Raw genomic sequence first — 25101 nt, 5'->3', positions numbered from 1 at the left:
GAGGATGACAGAAGAGGGAAGGGGCGAGGAGGCAAAGGGGCTAAAGGAACAAAAGGGGGGAAATCTAGACGTGGGGAAGACTCAGAAGAGGATGATGAGGATGAAGAAGATTATGGCAAATCCAAGAAAAAAAAAGACCATAAAGGTGGGAAATCTGATGCTGATGCAAAGAAGAAGAAAGGCAAAAAGAAAGAGGAAGGTCCGGCGATTCCAATAAAGGAAATCCCAAAGAAAGGTCTGAAGAACATGTCCAAGATGTTCATGAAGTTCTCCGGCATCAAGAGGCGCAGGAACAGCAGGAAGAAGCTGAAAAGCACATCGCGTTTGTTCCTGGGTTTGGGGAAGAGAAAGAACCGCCTCGCTAAGAAGAAACGCCGCAAGTCAATGCTGAAGAACACCTCTCGATTCATGATGAGGTTTCAGGCCAGCAAAAAGAAGAAAAAGGAGAAAGAGGCTAAAGAGAAGGCAAAGGAAAATGGTGGGAAGAAGCCAACCTACATGCTACTTCGTCTGGGAGGAAATGATTCAGATGAGAAGAAAGGGGGCTTCTTCAAAGGCTTATTTAGGAAAAAGGGTGGTGACGGGCCTGCTGATAACTTCAAGAACAGAAGCATTTTGCTGGGTAAGGTTGCGGCGGCAACCAACTGGCTGACCAATCGCTTCCTGTCCAACAAAATGCGAGGGAATGCAGGACATCATGGCTCGCAGAGGCGTAACGCACACAGCCGACAAGCCAGCTCCAGAGATTATCTCCATGGTTACCATAACAATGGTTACGAGCATGGGGAGGAGATGTATGGATACGACCAGCAACATATAGTCTACCAGAAAGGGTACAGTGGCTATGAAGATGGTTATGGGGGGTACGTGGAGTCGGCTGCAGCATATGGTGATCAGGGTCAGTTTGGTCACTATGACAACGAGGCAGGCGGAGCGGACTATCAAGACCTAGGTTACTATGAGGAAGAAGGACTCTATGATCCAAATGCAGAATATTATGAGGGTGGTCTTTATGATGAGGACATAGGGGATTACTATGACCCTTATTCTTCTGCCCAAGGTTACCATAACAATCAGGAAGCTGATTACTATGGTTACCAGCAACAACAGGCGATGTATGGTGATGAGGGTCTGGACTACTATGCAGTAATGGGTGATGAACATATGTATGGAGGAGAGGTAGATGGATTTCTTGATCCTCATGCTCACGGTTATTATGATGAAAATGGACAGGGAGTTTACTACGGTGATGGGCAAGTGGGTTACTATGACAACGGACAGATGGGTTATTATGAGAACCCATATGCAGCCACGACGGGAATGCAAGGGGGATTTCCTCAAGAGTATCAATTAAGCTATAGTGATGCTGGTATGCCCTACCAAGACTTCAGTTCCCAGCAGACCATTGGACTCCCACCAGGAGGCCAGCAGGTCTTTGGCTTTGAAGGGCAAGGTATGGGTCAAGTACAGGGACTCTATGGGGACCAGTATGCAGGCCAGCTGGATCAGTATGGGGATGATACCGGTGGTGTTCAGGGAGGAGACATAGCATTCAGAGTGCCTAGACCTCAAGTGCGTCTTTTTGGGAAAGAGCGTCTAGATGTGCCGCTGCCTCCTCCACCCACTTTGCCACCTGATCCAGAATTTGAAGACATGTCAGATATCCAGTATGAGGAACACTTCTCTTTTGCACCAGGTCAGCTTGGAGACATGATGTCTTTACAGCAGCAAATGCCAATGTCACCACAACAACAAATGATGATGCCCCCTCAAGTAATGTCACCCCAGCAACAAATGATGTTGCCACAGCAACAGATGATGTTACAACAACAGAGTGTGTCTCCCTTAATGATGCCATCACAGACTATGTCACCACAGCAGCAAATGATGTTGCCACAGCAACAGATGATGCCCCAGCAAATGATGTCACCACAGCAACAGATGCTGTCACCACAGGAGCAAATGATGGCACAGCAAATGATGTCACCACAAATGATGTCACCACAGGAGCAAATGATGTTGCCACAGCAACAGATGATGCCCCAGCAAATTATGTCACCACAGCAACAGATGCTGTCACCACAGGAGCAAATGATGGCATACCAAATGATGTCACCACAAGAGCAGATGATGTCACAGCAAATGATGTCACCACAAGAGCAGATGATGTCACATCAAATGATGTTGCCACAGCAACAGATGATCTCTCCGCAACTGATTTCACCACAGGTAATTAAAAAAAACTCTGCTTGATTCTATGTGACCCTTTAGAGTGAGAGGGGCACCCGAGAGCATCTGTGCTGATTTTTGCACTGATTTTTACTGTAACGTCAACATATTAAAAATGTGACTGAAAATCCTACTGAATGCTTAAGAGCACGCCTCCACTGCCCCCCCCACCCCCCCAATCAACAGCTTGAGTTAGACAGCTTGTAGCTCCTGTATTTAAGTAATCCCACTCAAGAGGGAGAGACACAGTGTCACTAACAGCAGAGAAAATTTTGCTTTACATTGTTAGCTTTCAATGGTGAAATCTAAAAAGATGTCATGAGACAATAAGTTATAGTAGCACTGGAGTAAATAAAACATTTCTATGATATAATATTAGGCAGGAATATGAAGTCATTCCGCTTGATTAAATTCTTGCCATCAGCAGCTCATATTAAACTTGATATTTTTCCTTTCAACTATGTCTATAACAGCTATTATTTTATTGCTTGTCATAAAGAACAATTTTAGAGAACATAGTAATGGTCTAATTCCTGTCACTTGACTCATATTTAAATTTATTTTTACACAACACCCCTGAGATCAGCTCACTGCAGCAACCAACCACTAGCAGAGTAAATGAGGCCTTTCAACTTTGGTGTGTTGCTTGAAACAACCGATGCTTTGCTAGGGTAGTCATCCAATAAGTTTTCTCTGAACTGATGCTGTTTGTCTATGAACAGCAATGTAATTGATAAATGGTGGGGGAAAAAATTATTGTTGTAACATTTGCTAATTGGTACTAATACTAATCCATTTTCACTAATAGTTAATAATTGTGTTCTTAAGTTTCTTAGTTTTGTATTTTTTGTCATTTATTGTGTACATGGTTCTGTTGTTCTTCAGCAGCAGATGATGACTGACCCAATGATGATGTCACAGCAACAGGGTTATGGCCTACCATCAATCCCTACTCCAACTGCCATGATTATTAAGCAAGCAAGCATGTCCCCGCTTCCTGCGCGGCGCATGCAACCCTCTCCAACTCCATCCCGCCGTTCTGTGATTATGCCCTCCCCAATGATGCGACGCCATCCCTTGGCTATGGCGTCCCCAGTCGCCTCTCCGATGCTTGCACAGAGACGCAGCCCTTCCCCGCAACCATCGATTAGGGGGGGGTTCATGAGCGCCCAAAGACCCCCCTCCGTTATATCAAGACGGATGTCACCTCCTCCCTCCCCTATGGCCACCCCACTCACCCGTCGTAGAATGCAACCTCAGAGATCTCCGTCTCCCCTTGCTCGGGGACCCTCGCCCCCCCACTCTCCCCGTGCCTCGATGATGCGACGTAGTCCTCCACCCTCACCAAGACCGTCGATGAGGCAACGGTCTCCACCTGCATCACCTCGTGCTTCCATGAGGAGGCGAAGTCCCCCACCCTCACCCTCTCCTGCCCGCAGCCCATTTGGAAGGAGAAGGATGCCCGGGTCACCTTCCCCTCCACTCACCTATGGTCGTGCCTCCCCCCCTCTCTCGTCACAGCTCAGTAGAAGACCATCTCCCTCTCCCTCCCCATCTCGTCGCAGTTTATCCCCTACAGGGCCCCGGCCTGCCCCATCCTCTCCGACCCTCTCTCGTCGTTCTACTCGGCTGCTCAGGGACCCCACACCTCTGGCCCGGCCAAGGATGGGGGGAAACGTTCCTTTGGGTACTGTCCGACCCTCCCCTATGGGTCTCCGAGGGCGTCCAGTGCCCCCACCCACCCAGAACGTGCGTCCATTCCGTACCTCATCTATAAGAAGCAATAGGTCCTCTGTTCTCACAGTGGACTCCTCCCTCCTCTCCTCTCCTTTCCACTCCCCTCACATGGTCCACCGTGCTCCCGTTGGGAGGAGAGAGTCTGGCCGGTTTCGTCCGCGCCCTGTAGCTCGGGGACGTCCCCTCATGGCCCAGCGCTCTATGAGAAGGATGCCTCCAGCCTCTCCACAGCTCTCCCTAAAACAAATGCCACATCCCGCATCCCCACGCCTCTCTCCTCGACTTTCTCGCCAGTCCTCCCCCCTCCTGCCCCCTCGTGCTGTTCGTCCAACCTCGTATGTGTCTGGCCCATATACCGATCCTTACATTGAGCAGTCGCAACAGTTTGTTGCTCCCGCTTCTCCCATGTTATCTGGTGCTTTGCGGAACCAGGCTGTCCGACAGGCCTCGTTCTCCTCCTACCTTGGACCAGAGGCAGCCCAAATGGTAGGCATGGATGAAATGGCTCCTGAATTTGCAGAACCTTATTTTCCCGCATCACCTTCACTATCTGGTGCAATGCAAAACCAGGCCATTCGTAATGTATCCTATGCTCCATCACTGCAAAGACCAATGTCCCCTTATGAGCAACTTATGGCTCCTTCATCTCCTGTACTGTCTGGGGCTCTGCAGAATCAAGCTCTACGAGATGCATCTTATGTTTCTCCTTTACAAAGACCAATGTCCCCTTATGAGCAACCTATGGCTCCTTCATCTCCTGGACTGTATGGGGCTCTGCAGAATCAAGCTCTACGAGATGCATCTTATGTTTCTCCTTTACAAAGACCAATGTCACCTTATGAGCAACCTATGGCTCCTTCATCTCCTGGACTGTCTGGAGCTCTGCAGAATCAAGCTCTACGAGATGCATCTTATGTTTCTCCTTTACAAAGACCAATGTCACCATATGGGCAACCTATAGCTCCTTCTTCTCCATTGCTATCTGGAGCCCTGCAAAACCAAGCAATGAGAGAAGCATCCTTTGTGTCTCCACTTCAGAGACCTCAGTCCCCATATGCCCCATCAGTACCTTCATCTCCAATGCTATCTGGGGCCATGAGACATGGTCAGGCACTAAGAGGCATGGCTACTTATCAGACTCCACAGTTGAGTTCACCGTACGGACCAACTGTTGTTACTCCATATGATTATATCTCGGAACCTGGCCCAGCACCACTCCTCAACGATGCACTGCAAAATCGGGCTGATTTGCGGAGTGTCTCAACTTTAAGATCCCCTATGATGCAACGTCGTAACCCTTATGCACCAGCTGGGCCTCAGCTCCACAGTGCTCTTCAGGGGAACCCAAACCTCCGGCAAGCATCTTTTCAGGCACCTGTACAACTGAGACGGTCCCCATATGGACCCCCACCACCATCTTCACCAATGTTAGGTAGTGCCCTGCAAAACTCACAGTTGATGCAGGCGTCATACCGGCTGCCAGATGGAACTTTGATGTCACCATATCAAGATCCGCACTCCTCCCCATTGCTTGGTAATGCACTGCAAAACCAACAACTCCGTGGAGCCTCCTATACCTTGCCCGATAGATCATTTATCAGGGTAAGTGTAAAAGTTGTATTTTAAAATAACTTCCCCTCCTGATACGTATGTTTCTCTACATATAGTAAACTATAACAACTATATTATTTCAATTTTACTCTCCTATATGACTCTCCACTTCCACACACATAGGACCCTCGTGTACTCCAGAAGCCAATGTCTCCAAACCTTTCCAGAGCCCTCCTGAACCAGGACGTCAGGAGCGCTTCATACACTCTTCCTGATGGCACCCTTATAGATCCTAGACAGCAAGTAACCCATGACTCATGGTCCTTTACTTTAATTGAATGTACCTCTCATGGTTGTTATGTATTCCTTTCTGCTTTCTAATGTCACGGTTGTTTACGATGTCTTAGTTGAAGCTAATGAATATTGTTGTCTGTGTTTACTCAGCAACCCATTTCCCCAAACCTGGCCAAGGCCCTAAGCAACCCAATTTTGCGCGATGCCTCTTACACTCTTCCTGATGGGACCATTGTGATTGACCCCAAAAAACAGAAGTCTCCAAATCTTGCAGCAGCACTTCAGAACCCTTACCTTAAAAGTGCATCGTACACCTTGCCAGACGGCACTATCATCATTGATCCACGGAAACCCATCTCTCCAAACCTGTCCAACGCCCTTCAAAACTCTGCTCTACGAAACGCCTCCTTCTCCCTACCAGAAGGGGTTCAGGATCCCAATGTACCTATGTCACCAAACCTAGCTAAGGTTAGCTGTGGATTTACAACCTGTTTTTTTTTTTTTTACATTTTTCTATATTTTCACATGACCTGTTACCTTGTGTTTCTTACTGTATTATTCTTTCCTCCCTCCCAAACATAAAAGGCTTTGTGTGCAAGGGTAGAAGTGTAGGGATTTGAAAAAGTCTCCACAAACTAATTTGGCACTTGTTTTGCTTATAATCGGTAATCTAAGGTGCTGCTTTATGTCACTGAGTACTAATTGAATTGTACTTGTGTAACCTCTCAGGGTTGTCTTTACTGAAACCAGTTGTTGTAATACTCAGGCCCTTAGTAACCAAGCCTTGAAAGGAGCTTCATACACCCTCCCTGATGGAACTATTATAGTGGACCCACGGAAACCAAAGAGTCCAAACCTGACAGCTGCCCTGATGAACCCCTATTTAAAGGAGGCGTCGTACACCCTGCCAGATGGAACAATCATCATTGACCCACGGAAACCAGTTGGCCCCGACCTGTCTAAAGTGTGTACCAGTTAAAATGACTAAAATTGAACTTTTCTACAGCACATCTTTGTGTTAGTTGCTGTAATTTGGTCCCTGTGTTTGTCTAAAATGAAACAATACATTCCAGCTATTAGAGACTATAGAACAATACAATAATAATTTGCACAGATTAGTGCTAGTAATAACTTCTTGGTGTCTTTCCTCTGCCACCCACAGGCTCTTACAAACATTAACCTACGTAATGCATCATACCAGCTCCCTGATGATACCCTGGTTATCCCTGGCCAGAAGCCCTCCAGTCCAAACCTGTCAGCTGCTCTGAGGCAGAACCAGGCTCTCCGTTCTGCAGGTCTCTATCATCTGTCAGAAAGCTCTGGACTGTCAGCTGTGCCCAAACCCACCTCTCCCAACCTTGCTTCTGCGCTGCAGAAAGACGAAATGCGTGGTGTCAATTTCAGGTAGGAAGCTACATTACGATATTAATGGGAACTAGGACTGATGACCTCATAGGCTTGTCCAGGTGTTGCACTCAATCACTGTTAAGAAATCAAGCTGCAAGTTAAGAGATAACTTTGTAACAATAGAGATTTAAATAAAGCTGAGCTTTAGATGATCTGCTGCGTGTTTGGTTGTTATTTATTTCTGCTCAAGAGCATAAAGTAGAAATCGGACGTTCACCCTTGTGAACACCCAGAAGGGAGAAGGGACTTATTTCACATCGTGAACTTTCTACTTTCATTTTGTCCCTGATTCCTTTAGTTTCAATGCAGTTTTAGTTCCTCAGTTACTCAAAAGGCTCTTGTTCCAATGTGAAAGTTTCTGTTAAAAAGCCACATTATTGCTAATTACTCTATATCACAATGAAAAGTATTTCAATGTCATATTTTTCTGATGTAGTACAACCCTGTGTTATGTGGTCTTTATGGATGAGAACTATTCTTTGTTCCACAGGCTATCGGATAGGTCTTTTCTCACTCGTCGGTTCCACAACCCAAAGCTGTCCGATGCCATCCAAAACCAGCAGCTTCGTTATGCCTCGTACACGGTGCCAACAGGACTGCAGGGTGAGGACAATCGCTATGCTGTGATTCCTCCGTATGGACCTCGCTCGGGCCACTGGGCCAGGAATGCCCGGGAAGGAGAGGAAGGAGGGGAGAATGTTTGGGCAGCTGAGAGGGTTTTACCACACGGGACTGTGCAGAATTTGTCAAAGTGGTCCATGTACAAGGAAGATGGGATGTTGGAAGGATATTCGCCCTCACCTCGAGTTGTGCCCGGACAGCCTCAGGACCAAGACTGGAGTCCTGAGAGAAACAAAGTGCCCGGTCAAAGCTGGTATGACAAGGTACCTAAATTTATGAGTTCTTGTGTTTATTGATGTGTGTCTGCAACATTTATCCATTTTTAGGAGGATTTGAAATATGTGATCTTTTCATTCATGACAGTTGGTGGACAGTAAATTGTGACAGCAATTAAAGGAACAACTGCAAAGCCCACAAACTGACTACCCCACATCATTTTCCTGTAGAGTTCACAGACAAAAATATCTGCATATTTTGCATATGCCTCCAGGTTTGACAATGTTACTCAACAGTTTTTGGACTAATTACATACCATTGTGTGTGTGTGCATCCAGATCTACTCCATCCTAAGCGTGCCCACATCAGGCCACAGGGTTAAACGCTGGGCGGAGGGAATGGAGGACATGACACAGCTCCCGTAAGCACAATCCAGTATTAATAAACAGCCTCCCTGCTCATTCGCTCATGACACACTCTTACAAGCGTTTTGTTGCTCCAGCATAGAGCAGCACAGCTCATTTCAAGGCAAATCCTTTCAGTTTCTTCAAGGAGCGATTCAGTGTGTGCGTCCCAGTGTGCCTGCAGGCTTTGGAAATCTTCGAAAATTGCTAGAGCTTAGAAAGAAAACACTATTATTATGTATGTTAAGTATTACATTAAAATGCAAAAGCTTTGTAGCTCTGTGTTGAACTATCATCACTTAACATCCCGAGGAAACCCCTGCTTTAGATATTTGTGGTATTTCAACAGCAGCTTTTAAATCTCGATTGCCTTTCAAAAGTAATTAATACTGAATGTCAAAGCGAGTGTGCCAGTGCTGCTCCAGTGTGACAATGTGTGCTCAGTAAATGTGTTTTACTTTCCCCCATGTTTAATTTCAGTGAGCTGAATGAGACCACAGTTCTGATGAACCTGAAAAAACGCTTCGACCAGGAACTTGTATACGTACGCATAATTTTGAATATGCAAATGAAATAGGTAATATCATCAAATGTCACGGACGCTGCCAGCAGTATCCATTCATTGTCCTTCTTTCCTCTCTTTTTCTCCCACTCAGAGCTACATAGGCAGCATCCTCATCTCTGTGAATCCGTACAAGTTGCTCAACATTTATGGCACAGACATGGTGCTCCAGTACGAAGGCCGTGGTCTATGTGAAAACCCTCCGTAAGACCTGGGAGTGTGTGTGTGTGTGTGTGTGTGTGTGTGTGTGTGTGTGTGTGTGTGTGTGTGTGTGTGTGTGTGTGTGTGTGTGTGTGTGTGTGTGTGTGTGTGTGTGTGTGTGTGTGTGTGTGTGTGTCAGTCAGTGTCAAACCTGTTAGACCCTGAACTTATTATCTCCAACAAGGAGGTAATGTTTTCAGCCCGGTAAGCCGGACATCACAAAATGTGCTAACAAAACAAATGTCAACATGACAAGATAAGCAATTTTTTTTATATTTTTACTTTTCATAGACTGCTGAACTCACTTAAACTCATAATGTTCTTACTCTGTGTATTTCATAAAAGAATAACCAGACTCTGAGTACAGATTTTGAATCACTGAAATAACAAATTTAGAAGCTGTGCAGCTTTAAGAGACTTGTAAGCTCTCTGATTGCTTCCTAGCCCTGAATAGATTAGATAAACATAACTCTCTAACATCGGACTGAACCCTTTGAGACTGTGTGTGTTTGTGTGATTGCACTGTTGTAGTACATCTGTATACATGTGTTGTAAGCTGTGCCCTGTGATAAAGTATGCTGGTAAATAGAGGTGTAAATGACAGCACTCTCAGGTGTTTGTAAGAGACTCGTATTACCTGCTATTGGTTGGTTGCCAAGGGAGAGTTTGGTTATGGATTTCACTGTTACTTTACTACTACATACAAACAACAGACACGTACAAACAACTATTGAGCATATAAATGGGTTTTTTTCTAGAGCTCGAATGATGCTGGATTTTTAGGTCCGATATTGATATTAGGAAGTAAAACAAATCCGATATTGATATAATGACAAATATGTGTTTATCAAACACTTGTGACAAAGATACAGTATTTTATGGAGGCAGGATATTTTACAGTTTAATGATAAACTTCATGCTCCAAAATTACATCAATGCATTGAAACTGTGAACTTCACAATGTAATCATTTTGAATCACTACAAACTAAAAGAAACACAAATAGAATAATTTTTAAAGAATTTATTATATCTTTTAAAAAAAGGTTTTCGTATCAGACTACAAACACGGCAGTTAAGATATATCAGTGATATCAGCCAGTAAATTTGGCCAACAGATAAGTCGTTCATTTTCTAGTTTTTTTAATCATAATGTTTTGTTGTGTTGCAGTCATCTTTTTGCTATTGCTAATCTCTCATATACCACCATGATGGATGCCAAAAAGGACCAGTGTATTGTGATCAGGTATGAAACGTTGTTACTGTTGCAGGCATTTTTCCCTTTAAATCAGAAAGATCTTAGACTGTCTGACAAAACTCAAAAACATGTTTGACATAAAGGTCCCAACTTGTATAAATTCAAATTTCCATTTTTCCTTTTTTTTTTATGATAAAGCGGCTTTAGGTGCTATAAATACCATGAATGTATCAAAACACTCTGCCCACTCAGAAAGACACACAGTCTGTATCACTGTTCTGTTTGGACTTTGGGAAGTTTGTGATGTCACAAACTTGTGCTCATGTCATATGTCCGCCCTCAGCACAGCCCACAATCTATCCATTTATGTGGAAGATAACCTGTGGTTCGCCTGGGCCTTTTTCACTGACAAAACAGTCAGACAATCAGAAGAGAGGGTCAATTATATTAATGCACCTTAAAGAGACAGACACAAAACAGCCGGTTCTTGGTAGAGCTTCAGAGAGAAGCTTTTCAGAGAAAAAAAATGATATCAAATGTTTTTTGGTACATAAAACCACAAAAATATCCTCTCATGGATATCAAGACAGGAAATATAATATCAGAAAACAGTAGAATATGGGACCTTTAAAAGTCTTTTTTGTTTTTCCATAGATTGTTGGTTGTTTCTTTGAACAACACCCATGTTTTTACCAAATGGATTGTCCTGTCCAGAAAATACAACATCCTTTCTACAAGTAATAAGAAAAATAATACCTGTAAAAGAGTCCTGTTAATGTTTTTTATCATTCCAGTGGAGAAAGTGGGTCAGGGAAGACTGAAGCCACGAAACTGATCCTGCGTTACCTGACAGCCATACATCACAAACGCAATGTCACACAACAGGTAAATATCCAGTGTCAACATGTATGTACCTGCATTCGCACTTAATTTAAATGGTGGAAATTTATATTAACACTCTTTTCTTTCTTCTTCTTCATATTTACTCTTCTCCTTTCAGATAGAGGTAACGTGTTCCTCCCCTGGATTTACTCTAATGTAACCCATTATTCCTGTTGAAGGCAGCCATTGTAACGTGTTTGTCTGTGGTGATTGGTCAGATCCTAGAGGCCACGCCCCTGCTGGAGTCTTTTGGGAATGCCAAAACAGTGCGCAATGACAACTCTTCACGCTTTGGCAAATACACGCAGATCTACATGGAGGAGTGAGTAGTAACAACTTCTGCCAGTGTGGTAAATAACTTAAAACAGCAACAGTTTCAAGTTTATGGAGCTTCTCGGTCCAGTAAAGTAGTGAATCGAAAACTTCTAGAAAGTGCGAATACAGCAAGTTCACATCGGTTAGTGTGAAGAAAGAAACTCCCACTGACCTTCATCTCATTGCCTGATGAAGGTTAGCGGGAACAAACATTGATCATTTTCTGAGAAAACAATATTTCACAAATGCCTGCTGTGATATGCGGCATTCGATCAGTTTCTATCTTCGAGCAGCACTTTAGTGTTTCATTCATCATTTCTGCTTTGAGGATAAAAATTTAATTGAAAAGGAGTACATTAGGCAGCATATTAAACAGAGATTCCCAAAACAATCTACAGTTGACTGTTGCTATGGTGATTCATTACAGTAGTTACTGTATGCCATAGATTTAAGCAATATTTCCATTGTAATCATATCATCCTTTTGTTCTGCATTTAGAATGGAGGTTTGTTGTAGATTCTCTCAGATAAACATGAACCTTTGTAATGCCAACAAGCAGCCTGACACACACACACACACACACACACACACACACACACACACACACACACACACACACACACACACACACACACACACACACACACACACACACACACACACACACACACACAGACTGTCCCAGTAACACAGTTAGATGAGTAGTTGAGCTCCTCTTAGAACTGTGACCGAGAAGATCCAGGAACATTACACATGCATGACCTGTTACTTAACTCAGTGTGTGTGTGTGTGTGTGTGTGTGTGTGTGTGTGTGTGTGTGTGTGTGTGTGTGTGTGTGTGTGTGTGTGTGTGTGTGTGTGTGTGTGGGGGGGGGGGGGGGGGGGGGGGGGGGGGGGGGGGGGGGGGGGGGGGGGGGGGGGGGGGGGGGGGGGGGGGGGGGGGGGGGGGGGGGGGGTGTCTGTGTGCCATTTACCAGGGGTGTAATCAGTGGTGCCATAACGTCTCAGTACCTGTTGGAGAAGTCCCGCATTGTCTTTCAGGTAAAAAGAAAAATCAAGAACACACACACACACACACACACACACACACACACACACACACACACACACACACACACACACACACACACACACACACACACACACACACACACACACACACACACACACACACACACACACGCACACGTAAACAGCAGGTCAGCTGGAGTCTTCTTACAACTGAGTCATGGTGAGAAATAGGAGATTATAGAAGCAGACAGCATGAGAGGTTTTCCAGATGTCTTTCACTGTGTTTTACCCATCCTGGTCACATTCATCCATCCATCAGCCCACTCATCCACAGCTACATTTCTAAAATGCTGAACCTTTCTAGTTTATGTGTAAGTGTATGTGAATATGTGTCCACATGACTGTGTGTGTTTTCATCTACAGGCCAAATTGGAGAGGAACTACCACATCTTCTATGAGATGTTGGCAGGTCTTCCTCCTAACGAGAAGCGCTCACTGTATCTACAGGAAGCTGAGACGTACTACTATCTGAATCAGGTGCTCACAGAAAAGCTACACACACACACACACACACACACACACATTCACGGCATCACTTCAGAAGACATTACTTTTACTTGCATCAACTTCCTGGAGACTTACCCCCACCAAAATCCTAACTGCTACTTACCTCATCTTTAGCTAAATCTTCACCCTTAATTATAAAGATCCCCTTCAGGCATGTTGAAAGATTAATCAGATACTGTGCTTTGACTAATAATCTGTCTGATATAGAAAAATGAATTACCTTGTTAGAAATTCCATGCCTTCTCTGTTATTTAAAAATCCAAAATCTATTTAACTTATCAAAAAATATTAAAAGAAGCATCTCTGAAAGCCAATCTCAGTATTTGTAAAAAGGCTTCGGGTTCCCACATCACTCCTTGAGTAAATTTACTGCTGGACCAGGATCGGCTTCTGAACTACTTGTTCAGAAGCCTTTTATTGTCAAACTCTGAACATACATCTTTCTCGACTGTGAAGGTCAGATGAGTTTTGGATGGAGGGGGGACTGATTCGCCAACTGGGGACTTGCGGTTTGTCCCCACAATATGACTGTAAATAGATTTGTGTCCTTACAACATGAAGACAGCAGAAACATTCGGGAGTCTGAAACTGAGATCTAGTTCAGCGTAGCATCATGGCTCAAGGGATGGCGGTGACTGTCTGTAAGTCTGATGGTCTGTCACACTGAAATATATCAATAACTGTTGGATACATTACGAAGTTTTCTTTAAATGTTCAACAGTGGATGATTTTTTTAAATTTTAGTGATGGCCTGACTTTTTCTTTTGTGCGGTTATGTTTTGTTTTTTTACCTAAATGTCTTTGCAACTACTGGATGGATTTCCATTCAATTTTGGTGCCTGCAGTGTTGCCCTTTTGCACCGATAACCACAACCTGCAGTGGTGTCATCGTGTACCGACACACCTTGAAATGTATCCTCTACATCGCTGCAGCATGAGCAAGTAAATAAAGTTCATGTTGTGTAGCACCTTTCACAGAGCAAGGTCACAAAGTGCTTCACAAGAGTAGAATAATTGCCAAAAAAATAAGTGAAAAAAATAATCAAAGAAAACCCCTGGCAGTCAGCAAAAACAAGACTTTAAGCTGCTGATAAGTTGCACTTTAATTCAAGCTAAATTAGGTGAGGGGAAGTATGTTGTTGTTGATAACAGTGCGTGTGTGTGTCCAAGCAGGGAGGGAACTGTACCATAGAGGGGAAGGATGATGGGGAGGACTTCAGGCGTTTGCTGAGTGCCATGGACATCTTATGTTTCACCCCCGAAGAGCAAAACGGTATCTACAGGCTTCTGTCCTCTGTCCTTCACCTGGGGAACGTCTACTTCCAGCCACACCAGGTCTCTCTCTCCGATGCACACACACTCACACACACACACACACACACACACACACAAGTAGGCTACATAAATGTGTTTTGTTTCACGGCTGAGTGATAATGATGATGCTGAAAGATGATGGTAATAATGAATGTGTCCCTACAGGCAGAGGGTCAGGAGGTCGCGTCGGTGGTGAGTGCACAAGAGATCAGGGTGGTTGCTGAGCTGCTGCAGGTCTCACCTGACAGCCTGCAGAAGTCTGTCACCTTCAAACTGACAGTAAGCAGGACACGATTTGCAGACCACACACACACACACACACACACACACACACACACATACCCCCGCAATAATTATTATCACGATAAATAGCTGTTGTTAGATCTGAGATGTGTTTGACCCCCAGGATACAGTGCGGGAGAAGATCTACACTCCGCTGACAGTCGAGAGTGCCGTGGATGCCAGGTGAGAGTGAAGAAAAGACTGGTGTCTAAATACGATGCACCTACTTCTGCTTGGAATAAAAGCCTGTCTGACAGTCATGTTTGAGGCCTTTTCACCCCTTGTTTAAAATCATACTAGGAGACTACTGAGGGGGGGCGACGAGTCTTTGATATTCTTTTCCAATCTTTGGTAGAGGCATGTGAGGACAAAGGACATCAGGGCTGGGGGAGAGATTTTTCAGATGTCCTCTGTTTCCATAGGAACCGGGTTTTCTGTTTCCATAGAAACCTTATTGTGTGTTTTCCATAGAGATGCCGTTGCCAAGATCCTGTATTCGCTGCTGTTTAGTTGGCTGACAGAGCACATCAATGGACGGGTCTACCCTCGCAACGAAGCTCTCTCCATCTCCATATTGGACATATATGGGTTTGAGGTTACACTAAAGAACAATTTCACTCAGTAGTGTTACAGCGGTGATGTGTCTGAGCTCACCTGCGCTAACTAACTCACACAACCCTCAATGTCTCCTGTCCTCTAGGAGCTACAGGTGAACAGTTTTGAGCAGCTGTGCATCAACCACGCCAATGAAACTTTGCAGTTCTTCTTTAACAGGGTCATCTTCCAGGAGGAGCAGGTTAGGGGAGCCAAATGTTTATGTTTTTGTACATGTTCATATTTTGTCCATATTAATGAGATAATATTTTTATGAGAAATGTGGTTTCTAAAATCATGATAGAGGATTTTTTTTTTTTTTCCCCCAGAGAAAGATGATTTATTGGTTATGTGTGTGCATAATGCAATGTAATGTGTAAACAGGAAAAGTGTGACCGTGACAGCAGGGGATGAAAGAATAGATCGTTACACGCAGTGATGCATCCTTACATTAAAAATCTACTTTATTTAAAGTCTGACTAATTTGAAAATGACAAAAACGTGAAAATATGTCAGTCTCCAAAGATCAGCAGCTGCCTTTGACAAAAGTCTCCACACTCTTGTCAACATGTCAACACTACAGACTGTATGTTAAAATGTACGTGGTCTCTGGGTCTGAAAAGTGAAGCCAATGTGGAAAAGCCTTAAAGTGCAATTCCACTGAGGGAAACTCTGTGCTGGAAAAAAAAAAAATCTCTAGACTCCCATTAAAAAAAAGTCAATACATTTTCCCCACAAATCATTATGGTGTCATTAGTTAAAGTCACTCCTTCTGATCAGTGTTCTGGTGGTCAATCTGAAAATAATTTCATAATTAACTACATATTAGGCCTCAAAGAGAGGTACATTCTGGGGCCTGCCTGGTTTGACTGACATGCTGATGTCAGGTTTACCGTACAGGTGAACGGCTTTACTGTCCTCAGGTTCTCAGCCAGATCCGCCTTTGGTTCCGTCCCAGTTTGTCCAAATATGGTCACTTCCCGCTAAAAAAAAACAACAACATGGCAACAACAAAAATGCCAGACTAAAGGCTTCAAAACACTTTCGAAAACATTGAGGAAATTGAATCTTTGACAAGCGTTAGACTCAGCAACACTTCAGCTGAAGTGAAAACTTCCACACACCGACCTGATGAACTTTACACTTGTTTTGTGCTGACTTGTGCTGCGTAGGAGGAGTACATGCGGGAGCAGATTGAGTGGCAGCAGCAGCCCTTCGGCCACAACCAGGAGTGTCTTGACCTCATTGCTGCTAAGCCTCATGGGATACTACGCATACTGGACGACCAGTGCGGTTTCCCTCAGGTACACCTACACCCGCGACACTAAACTCTTCATTTCCAACATTATGGGAACTCAGTTGTAAAGACAGAAAATATGGACGTAAGTGAACCAATGATGGTGTTAATAATTCATTATTCTGTCAAAACACTTTCTGTGAGTGCACAAAGATCCAATCAGCTGAGACTGACTCCCGCGGCAACAAGTGTACTTTAATGAAGTTAGATTAGATTACAAGAAACTTTTGAAATGTTTCACCATTTAGGTGTAAAACAGCCGATAATAAGTCATGATTGAAAAACCTCGTGCCTCAGTTTTCGAAAGAAATTGAGTTAAAAACAAAGATCTCTATTGGATTTCTCATAAACCAGGAGACTGTACTGTAGCCAGCTCTAATCAATACAGACTTTATCCCACATGCTCACTTAATTGCCTACCTGCTGCTCTCATTATTCCCGGGGCTCCTACTGGAAGACGCTGACTGAGCTCATATGGAGATAAACGTATTACGAAGTCGCTCAGTGAAATATGAACATGGGTGTTACATGAGGAAGTGATTGAGGCAATCTGCCCGACACACACACACACACACACACACACACACACACACACACACACACACACAACACACACACACTCATTCACACTCACTCACAAACAGGCAACATGTGTGTGTGCCGTGGAGATCTGGTTTCCATGGCTCACCAACCATTAACCGTCTCCAATCATTGCTAGGCAACAGACCACACCTTCCTTCAGAAGTGCCACTATCACCATGGAAACAACCCGCTATATGCCAGGCCAAAGATGCCACTGCCAGAGTTCACCCTGAAACACTTTGCAGGGAAGGTCACCTATCAGGTACATTTCTTTCTTTCTTTCTTTCTTTCTTTCTTTCTTTCTTTCTTTCTTTCTTTCTTTCTTTCTTTCTTTCTTTCTTTCTTTCTTTCTTTCTTCAGTTCCACAACTGACTTAATGAAACAGGTATTCAATTGCATTTCTTGTGGTAAAAAGTCACCAGTCCACCTCTGATCATCCACCTGATTCAGAGAGGTGTTTTATTTCCATTAGATAATAATCCTTTAGATAATTTGAATACGATTCTTTAGTCAATTAAAACTCTCACATTTTAAACCTCCTATAATCTAACATGCACAGGGCTGTCATACGTGTGTTTGTGCACTGTTTGAATATGATGTTAAGTTTCTGATTTGGATGCTTTTCTAACATTGTTTCAATGATTTGTGGTTCAGGTGCACAAGTTCTTGGATAAGAACTTCGACATGGTCCGCCAGGATGTTTTAGATCTCTTCATACAGAGCAAGAACAGAGTGAGATATGCAATAAACTTTTTCTTTTGACTTACTCTTGTTGTGCCAATCTTTATGCCCTGTCATTTTTGTCAAATATACTGTACATATACATACATAGTATATATATAATGTGTATAGGCACATGTACTGTATACTTCATTCTTTAAAAAAAATCACAACTATTTATTTAGATGCTAAAGTATCAATGTTGAACACAAATATCTACTTAAATATCATCCACCTGAAATAATAAGACACTCTAAATCAACTCTTATCTTTGGTCTAACCTCTTTCTCTTCTCACTTTTTATTTTGTGTATGTGCGTGTCTTTCTGTGTGTATTTCTGTGTGTACAGATGGTATCGAGCCTCTTCTTGAAGCACTCAGAGTCTGTGTCTCAGCAGAAGTCTAACTTGCGGCACAGCAGCACGGCTCGACGTTATCAGGCCAACACGGTCAGCGCAAAGTTTCAGAGCAGCCTGCAGGAGCTGCTGGAGAAGATGGAAAGGTTTGAGTCAAACGCTGCACAGTGTAGTTTTTGAAACCAGAAATTGATGTAAAATTTACATTTGAGTGCCCAAAATCTAATTTTAATATTTACTTCCTCATGTTCCCTCATGCTTTCCCATATTACCTGCATGTTTTGCTCCTGACTAATGGGACAGTGCACCTGTCAGTGGTGATGCAGAACAATGACTCATACTATAAATGTCCAAAATCAACTGTGATGAGACATTGCAAGATAAATCAAAAACATATATTGTATTATGGTTGTTCTGAACACTTTGTTTTGCCTGGTTGTGCCTTCAGACTAAAGTAATTAGTTCTGACAATCTTATGAGCCTCAATCATGTCTAATGGATAAAAGCAGCCTTTATAAAAGGGGCCTCTGAAGATCTGTAACTGTAAACCGTCACACCCTCCATCACTTCCTACATAGAAAGTAGCTCCTTCATATCCTTCCTGTTGGAAAGCAGACTTCCTTCCACAGGACAACTGTACAAAGTCTTGATCAAATCATAAATTCACTCATTTCCATCCATTCATTCTCATCTATCTGTGACAGGTGTAATCCTTATTTTGTGCGATGCATCAAGCCAAACCATCATAAGGTATATTTGCAAGTTGGATGGCGTGTGCAGGTTTGCAGTGGTGTTTTTTATTTCACCGTTTTAATTCATATGTAATCACAGTTTATGTGTGTGTGTGTGTGTGTGTGTGTGTGTGTGTGTGTGTGTGTGTGTGTGTGTGTGTGTGTGTGTGTGTGTGTGTGTGTGTGTGTGTGTGTGTGTGTGTGTGTGTGTGTGTGTGCAGGAAGCAGGACTGTTTGACATGGAGTTGGTCAACACTCAGCTGCATTACTCTGGGGTCATGGAGACCATCCATATCCGGAAGGAGGGTTATCCAATCAGACTGCACTTTCACAGCTTCCTAACAAGGTCGGTTACTTACCCTTTTACTCGATTGGTTACTTAATAATCCTCATACTGAGTGTTTATATGTTCTCACTCGTATGGCCGATTACAGATACATGCACACACCTCTAACTGCACAGAACATCAAGTCTCTCCTGTAGAGGAAGTAGTTATTATTATGCCTACTCTTATTGCGATGGCCCACTGACAGATGTAGACATAAAACACAATGCTTACCAAACTGTACACATTTACCAGAAAAATTAGTTCATCTTGCTTAAATGAAGTGGTCACCCATTGGTTTGTGAACTTCCATTTTGAAGCCTCGAGTCTGGTAATTTGGCGTCGTCACCTTTATTGATGAGAAGTGACCATATTTGGACGAGAGGGTGGATTTGACCGGCTTGAGCTTGAGGACACTAAGCCCCGCCCACCTATATGGGAAACATGACTGCCTCTCAGGCATGTCAATCAAACCAGGCATTCCCCAAAACATTCCTCTCTTTCAGGCCTAATTTCTAATTAATTATGCAATTATTTTTAATAGAACCACCTGAACACTGATCAGAGGGAGGGAATTGAGCTAACGACACCATTTTAACCTGCGGAAGAAATGTGTTATCTCTGTATTTTATGAGAGAAGTTAATGCTTTTTGAATGGGAGTCTGTTGGAGCCAGATGTTTTTAGGAGCCAGCCACTAGTGGCGCTCAGTGGTATTACACTTTAAGGCACTTCTACATCGGCTTCACTCCTTAGACTCGGAGACTACGTCTATTTTTATTTACAGTCTATGACCTAAACACCAAGGACATGATGTGCATGCTTTCACGCTTAATGCAAAAGATGGCATGTTGACGTCACACATGACCACCCTTACATCAGGGACATATCATCAAGCATAGCATCATTTTATTGTTTATTTTGGGCCGGTACCGATGAAATGCCGATATTATCGTGCATTGCTATTTCAAGAGAAATATAAACCCTAATTGAACCATGTGAGATAAAACACCACTCAGCTTTCTCCTCAGCTTCCTCTCTTAAAATCAATTGTTTCTGCTGCCCTCTCCACTCACCACCTTCAGCTTGTCAAAATTGATTCATTTACTGTCTTTTTCTGGAGAGAATACATTTCACACAATGATTTCTTCAAGCTGAAATAGCCATCTGGCATTTGTCAGCAGCAGCAGTAGGAAAGCAGCTGAAACCAATTGATCTCACAGCACCTCTCACTGCTCGCTGCCAAAGTAGTCTGACTTATGGTAGCAGAAAAATATACAATGTCAGAGTCCAACATTCACAGTCAGTTAGATTCCAATACTAAACAACCATGACTCTGAATACCCAGAATGCCAATTAGCCTCCTACTCGGCTAACAGATTCACAATAATGACCTGTGATTGGTAGTTTTACCAGATGTAGAGTAACAGGTGGGACACATGTTGCATTTACCTCCGAATTCAAATTGAACTGCCGTATGTGTGTCATATGTGGACCCAGGTATAAAGCCTTGCTCTGCCTGAAGGATCCTCCACCCGCAGATGGAGAAAATTGTCTCGCCATGCTCCACAAACTCGGTCCAGTCAAGGTGGGCTCGTATCAGCTGGGTGTCAGTAAGGTGAGCTCAGTCACATGCAGAGAACACACGGTGAGGTACATCTCGCATTAGAAATATATCCTGTTGAATTTGGATTTGTTTGTCTGTGTGTGCCAGATCTTCCTGAAGGAGGACTTGTATCAGCTGTTGGAGGGGAAGCGTGACAGTGTGCTGAACCTGGCTGCCTTGACGCTGCAGAGATACACCCACATGTATTTTGTTCGACAAAACTTCATTCGATTCAGGCGCCGTGTGACCCTGTTCCAAGCTCGCAGCAGAGGCTACCTGGCCAGGTAATGTGTTCGTTTGAACTCAGTAGCGAGTGGGCATTTACTGGCTCATAATGTCTGAAAAAAAATCCAACATAAAAAGCAGTATTTCCTCTGGTGATGGAAAGTCTGGAATATCAGCGATTTATATATATATATAAAAAAAAAAAAAAAAAAGAAGAAGTCTATTCCAGACATGGAGACTCAGGGGATTTAATCTTTTTTTGGACCAAGTCATGAAAGATTGTTTGTAGCATGTTTATATTTTAGTTGCCATTTATCAAAATTTTATAAATGATGCAAACATTTTCCATGAAGTATTTTTATATTTAACTTCTTCCCGGAGTGGTTTTATCCCCTCATCAACCAAAACTTCAGTCAAGATGTATTTTTTCCTGTTGCTGCTAATTCAGACAAATATGCCGGGAAAATACACATTTTAACAGCTTTGGCTACAAGATAATGACTTCAAAGGTTTGGTGAGTAGAGGATAGAAAAAGCCAGATATCATTTTTGCCAAATTTCTATTGATCTATGAAAATACGGGAGAGGGATACCTTCGCAGTCACACTAACAGTACAGGCGGGGGCAGCCCGAGGAAATCTATTAATTTTGCTCCCATTGAGGAGGAAATATTTTGTTTAAGTTTGTTCTCTAAGCAGTTAAATAACAAGTTTTGTTTTGAAAATGCCTGTGAACTAGTAAGTAAAGATCTCATACTGCTGCCAATACAATAATCTGACTGGATTTGTCTGATCAGCACAGAGTTGGAAATACATTTTTAGTCCAGTGAAAGTCAGGGAATTTAACATATGACTTCGAGTGGGAACACATGCTGTACAGTGTGGTGAACAGCTCAGCTACAGTTTTAGTTTTATTTGATCACACAAAATGTTTTTTTTATTAGTTTTTCCCCAGCAGTAGAGAAAGCACAGTGGGAAAAAAAATAGGCATGACTTCATCTGAGTCTTAGCTTTCTTTTAACGGCCAGCACATCACCCTGCTTGAGTCTGGAGTTTCAGTCCTGAGCTTGGCGGTTTTGGCCTCAGTGTTTGGTTTCACAGGGCCAAACAGGTAAAGCTTCTTTGTCCTTGATGTGAGGAGACAAGGCCAGGCCGTGTTCATCCATCACAGGGGATAGATATGTCAATCACGCCCAGTTTGCATGCAAATTAGCATTTTATTCCAGAATGTAAAAAGTCACTAAAATGGCACTGAAGTCAAGGTTCAACATTTTGAATGTGTAATGATATTTCAGGGATCATTGGCCACACGCTGATGAATTTGGGGAAATGGCACATTATGAAAAACGTGCACTGAAACTATAACTCGCTCTGTAAATGTGATCAACACAAAGGTTGCCACAACAATCCGTTCTAATTACAGTGATCGATGTCAGAGTTTAAGTTCAGATTTTTTTTTAAAAATTTTAAACAAGCATCTCAATAATTTTCATGGAGAACACCTGTGTTTTTATGATACTGACTGTGTCTGTACACAAGTTCTCAGTGCTTTCTGTATCTTTAAGTGTGATCCATCCTTCATGGTTCCTCCTGAACAGAAAGAAGTTTGTTCGGAGGAGGAAGTACCTCATCAAGTTACGCTCTGCCGTGATGCTCATCGTCAACCGCCAGCGTTACATGAGGGTATGCACACAGAGTTTGTGGTCTGACCGAAACTGTCATGTACAGAAAGAATGAAACATGAACAAACGTGTGAAGTGTGATGCTGTTTTCTTTCTGTCAGACAGTGCTGGAGCCTGCAAGGAAGGCGGAGGAGGTGAGTGAAGGAGGAAACAGGGTGACAGTGGCTGAGGGAGGAGGGTCACATTCGAGGCAACAGGTGAAGATGCAGCTTCAGTGTGTAACGTGTGTGTGTGTGTGTGTGTGTGTGTGTGTGTGTGTGTGTGTGTGTGTGTGTGTGTGTGTGTGTGTGTGTGTGTGTGTGTGTGTGTGTGTGTGTGTGTGTGTGTGTGTTTGCAATGTGTGCAGGATCGCATCAATCGAGAAGTCATGAATGTGACAACACTGCCTATCCCTGCTGAACTGGCTGGTTTGCTACAGGCAGCATCAGGTATGCATGCACACGCATGCACGCACACAGAATAGCATAGCCATGTGTGAAATATGAAATATGACCAAAAAAAATAAATAAACATGTGTGTCATGCAGGTGGTGAAGAGTTGCATTCGGACTGTTTGGCGGTGGTGCAGGCTCCAAAGGTTCAGGTTGACCCCCAGCTGACTCTGCCCCTGGACATCAACAACTACCTCATGACACACTACATCCGGGCCATACTGAGGGTATAAACACACACACAGGCACAGTTGTGTTTCTGTCACTTCTGAGGGCGTTACATTGACATACATTTATTTTTTTGAAGACTTAACCTAACCATAACCCTTCCCCAAGTCTTAAACCGAGTCCTCACATTACAATGTAATTTTATGTTGTAAGAAGCTTCTTTTTGTACCCAGATGGGAGGTGAGTCCCCACAATATGACTGTGTAAACACATTTATATTCCCTCAACCGGAGTAATACAAGTACACAGGAAATGCGTCTACATAGGAAATTGTTTTGAACATGTAAATAAAACATTAACTAACACTGGAGAACTGTGTGCGTGTGATGTAGGAGCCATTGTTTGGGATGCTGACAACTCCGCTGGAGAATTCCCTGATTCGACTGGATGAGGAGCTGAAACAAGGAGCTGTGAATTTTTTCATTCTGGTACATGGTGCATTCATATGTTGCTGGCAAATTTAAGTATCTAGAATTGAAATGAAAGTCTAACAGTAGCAAACGGTCAGATTTAATATCAGTAAATAATAAACACACCCTACAGTTTGAAGTGATTCAACACACTCAATTAAAACATCAGGTTTGGTTGGTTAAAACCTCTTTAAAACTCAAGACGTACGATTTTCTGAGCAATCTTTAACATTTGAAGTATTTGGGTTTTACTTGTAAAATTACAGCATGCGCTATGAACACCTGTGCTTCTGATAGATACTGAGGTTCATGGGTGACCCGAACTTGAATGGAGCTCAAGAGAATCTCTTTGGCAACTACATCATCCAGAGAGGACTTGCCAACCCCAGCCTCAGAGATGAGATCTTGATTCAGGTAGCCAATCAGGTGAGAACTAGCTGTTTTTTTCATGATTACAACACATTATCTCAAACTGTTTTAATGCCTCTGTGCCAACAACAGCCTGTTTTCTGTCTGTCTGTCTGTCTGTCTGTCTGTCTGTCTGTCTGTCTGTCTGTCTGTCTGTCTGTCTGTCTGTCTGTCTGTCTGTCTGTCTGTCTGTCTGTCTGTCTGTCTGTCTGTCTGTCTGTCTGTCCTGTTCTTGTGAACGCCTTGAGTGAATATAAATCAAAGTTAATACAAAAGTTCACTTGGTCCCAACGATAAACTGATTCGATTTTGGTGGTTAAAGGTCACTTCACAAAACACATCTGTGGCCATAACTCAAATATTCATACGCTAATTATGACCATATGTCACACAAAGTGATGACATTTTATATATCCAAAAGGTCTAAGGTCAACTTCCCTGTGACAGTGTAATATTTTGCAAAACCACTTTTCTGTCCATTATTCAGCACCATAACTCAGGAAGAGAGGTTCAGATTGTGACCATATTCAACTTTTGGTCTAATACTGAATGGTGACACTGATCTTCGGTGTCCACCTTGAAACCGTGCTGACTGCACAGATCTTCTGTGCTGTTGGGTTGAAGATGTGTGTGAAGAATCCATGTTTTAAAATTTGTCGCTTCATTGCAGCAACATCTATTTTTGAAGCGTCGTCTACTGTCATGGCTTCAACGTTGTGTTCTC

The 25101-nt window shown here is 43.1% G+C and overlaps 2 protein-coding genes across 2 annotated transcripts in view; both read left to right on the top strand.

Annotated features, from left to right (window-relative positions):
• Positions 1 to 1467: 1467 nt before the first annotated feature.
• Positions 1468 to 7096, top strand: LOC138615684 (proline-rich protein 36-like; the record flags this gene model as incomplete). Its single annotated transcript, XM_069689441.1, has 6 exons — positions 1468 to 2229; positions 3115 to 5568; positions 5701 to 5820; positions 5962 to 6279; positions 6578 to 6775; positions 6974 to 7096. Coding segments are annotated over exons 1-6 (3789 nt in total), but the record flags the coding sequence as incomplete, so codon positions are not given.
• Positions 7097 to 7106: 10 nt separating this feature from the next.
• The window catches only part of LOC138615849 (unconventional myosin-XV-like), a 41473-nt gene continuing 23478 nt past the window's right edge, over positions 7107 to 25101 (top strand). The window contains exons 1-29 of the mRNA XM_069689711.1: positions 7107 to 7215; positions 7709 to 8102; positions 8394 to 8476; positions 8940 to 9003; positions 9116 to 9225; positions 10392 to 10466; positions 11213 to 11303; positions 11519 to 11622; positions 12592 to 12655; positions 13049 to 13162; positions 14366 to 14527; positions 14672 to 14785; positions 14913 to 14971; positions 15260 to 15383; positions 15489 to 15584; positions 16555 to 16686; positions 17398 to 17523; positions 17916 to 17993; positions 18331 to 18482; positions 19041 to 19086; positions 19289 to 19413; positions 20891 to 21008; positions 21105 to 21280; positions 22818 to 22902; positions 23003 to 23035; positions 23248 to 23329; positions 23428 to 23558; positions 23892 to 23987; positions 24267 to 24395. Of these exons, the coding sequence (XP_069545812.1) occupies positions 7196 to 7215; positions 7709 to 8102; positions 8394 to 8476; positions 8940 to 9003; positions 9116 to 9225; positions 10392 to 10466; positions 11213 to 11303; positions 11519 to 11622; positions 12592 to 12655; positions 13049 to 13162; positions 14366 to 14527; positions 14672 to 14785; positions 14913 to 14971; positions 15260 to 15383; positions 15489 to 15584; positions 16555 to 16686; positions 17398 to 17523; positions 17916 to 17993; positions 18331 to 18482; positions 19041 to 19086; positions 19289 to 19413; positions 20891 to 21008; positions 21105 to 21280; positions 22818 to 22902; positions 23003 to 23035; positions 23248 to 23329; positions 23428 to 23558; positions 23892 to 23987; positions 24267 to 24395 (3183 nt within the window). The 5' untranslated portion in view covers positions 7107 to 7195. The remainder of the gene's footprint in view (positions 7216 to 7708; positions 8103 to 8393; positions 8477 to 8939; positions 9004 to 9115; positions 9226 to 10391; positions 10467 to 11212; positions 11304 to 11518; positions 11623 to 12591; positions 12656 to 13048; positions 13163 to 14365; positions 14528 to 14671; positions 14786 to 14912; positions 14972 to 15259; positions 15384 to 15488; positions 15585 to 16554; positions 16687 to 17397; positions 17524 to 17915; positions 17994 to 18330; positions 18483 to 19040; positions 19087 to 19288; positions 19414 to 20890; positions 21009 to 21104; positions 21281 to 22817; positions 22903 to 23002; positions 23036 to 23247; positions 23330 to 23427; positions 23559 to 23891; positions 23988 to 24266; positions 24396 to 25101) is intronic.

This window comes from Brachyistius frenatus, unplaced genomic scaffold (genome assembly GCF_029030835.1).
Source record: "Brachyistius frenatus isolate BFR_SWC_R1_liver_20210118 unplaced genomic scaffold, ASM2903083v1 Contig_7, whole genome shotgun sequence".
Lineage (NCBI taxonomy): Eukaryota > Metazoa > Chordata > Actinopteri > Embiotocidae > Brachyistius > Brachyistius frenatus.
Note: the sequence above shows the minus strand (reverse complement) of the source record. Positions and strands in the feature narration are given on the sequence as shown.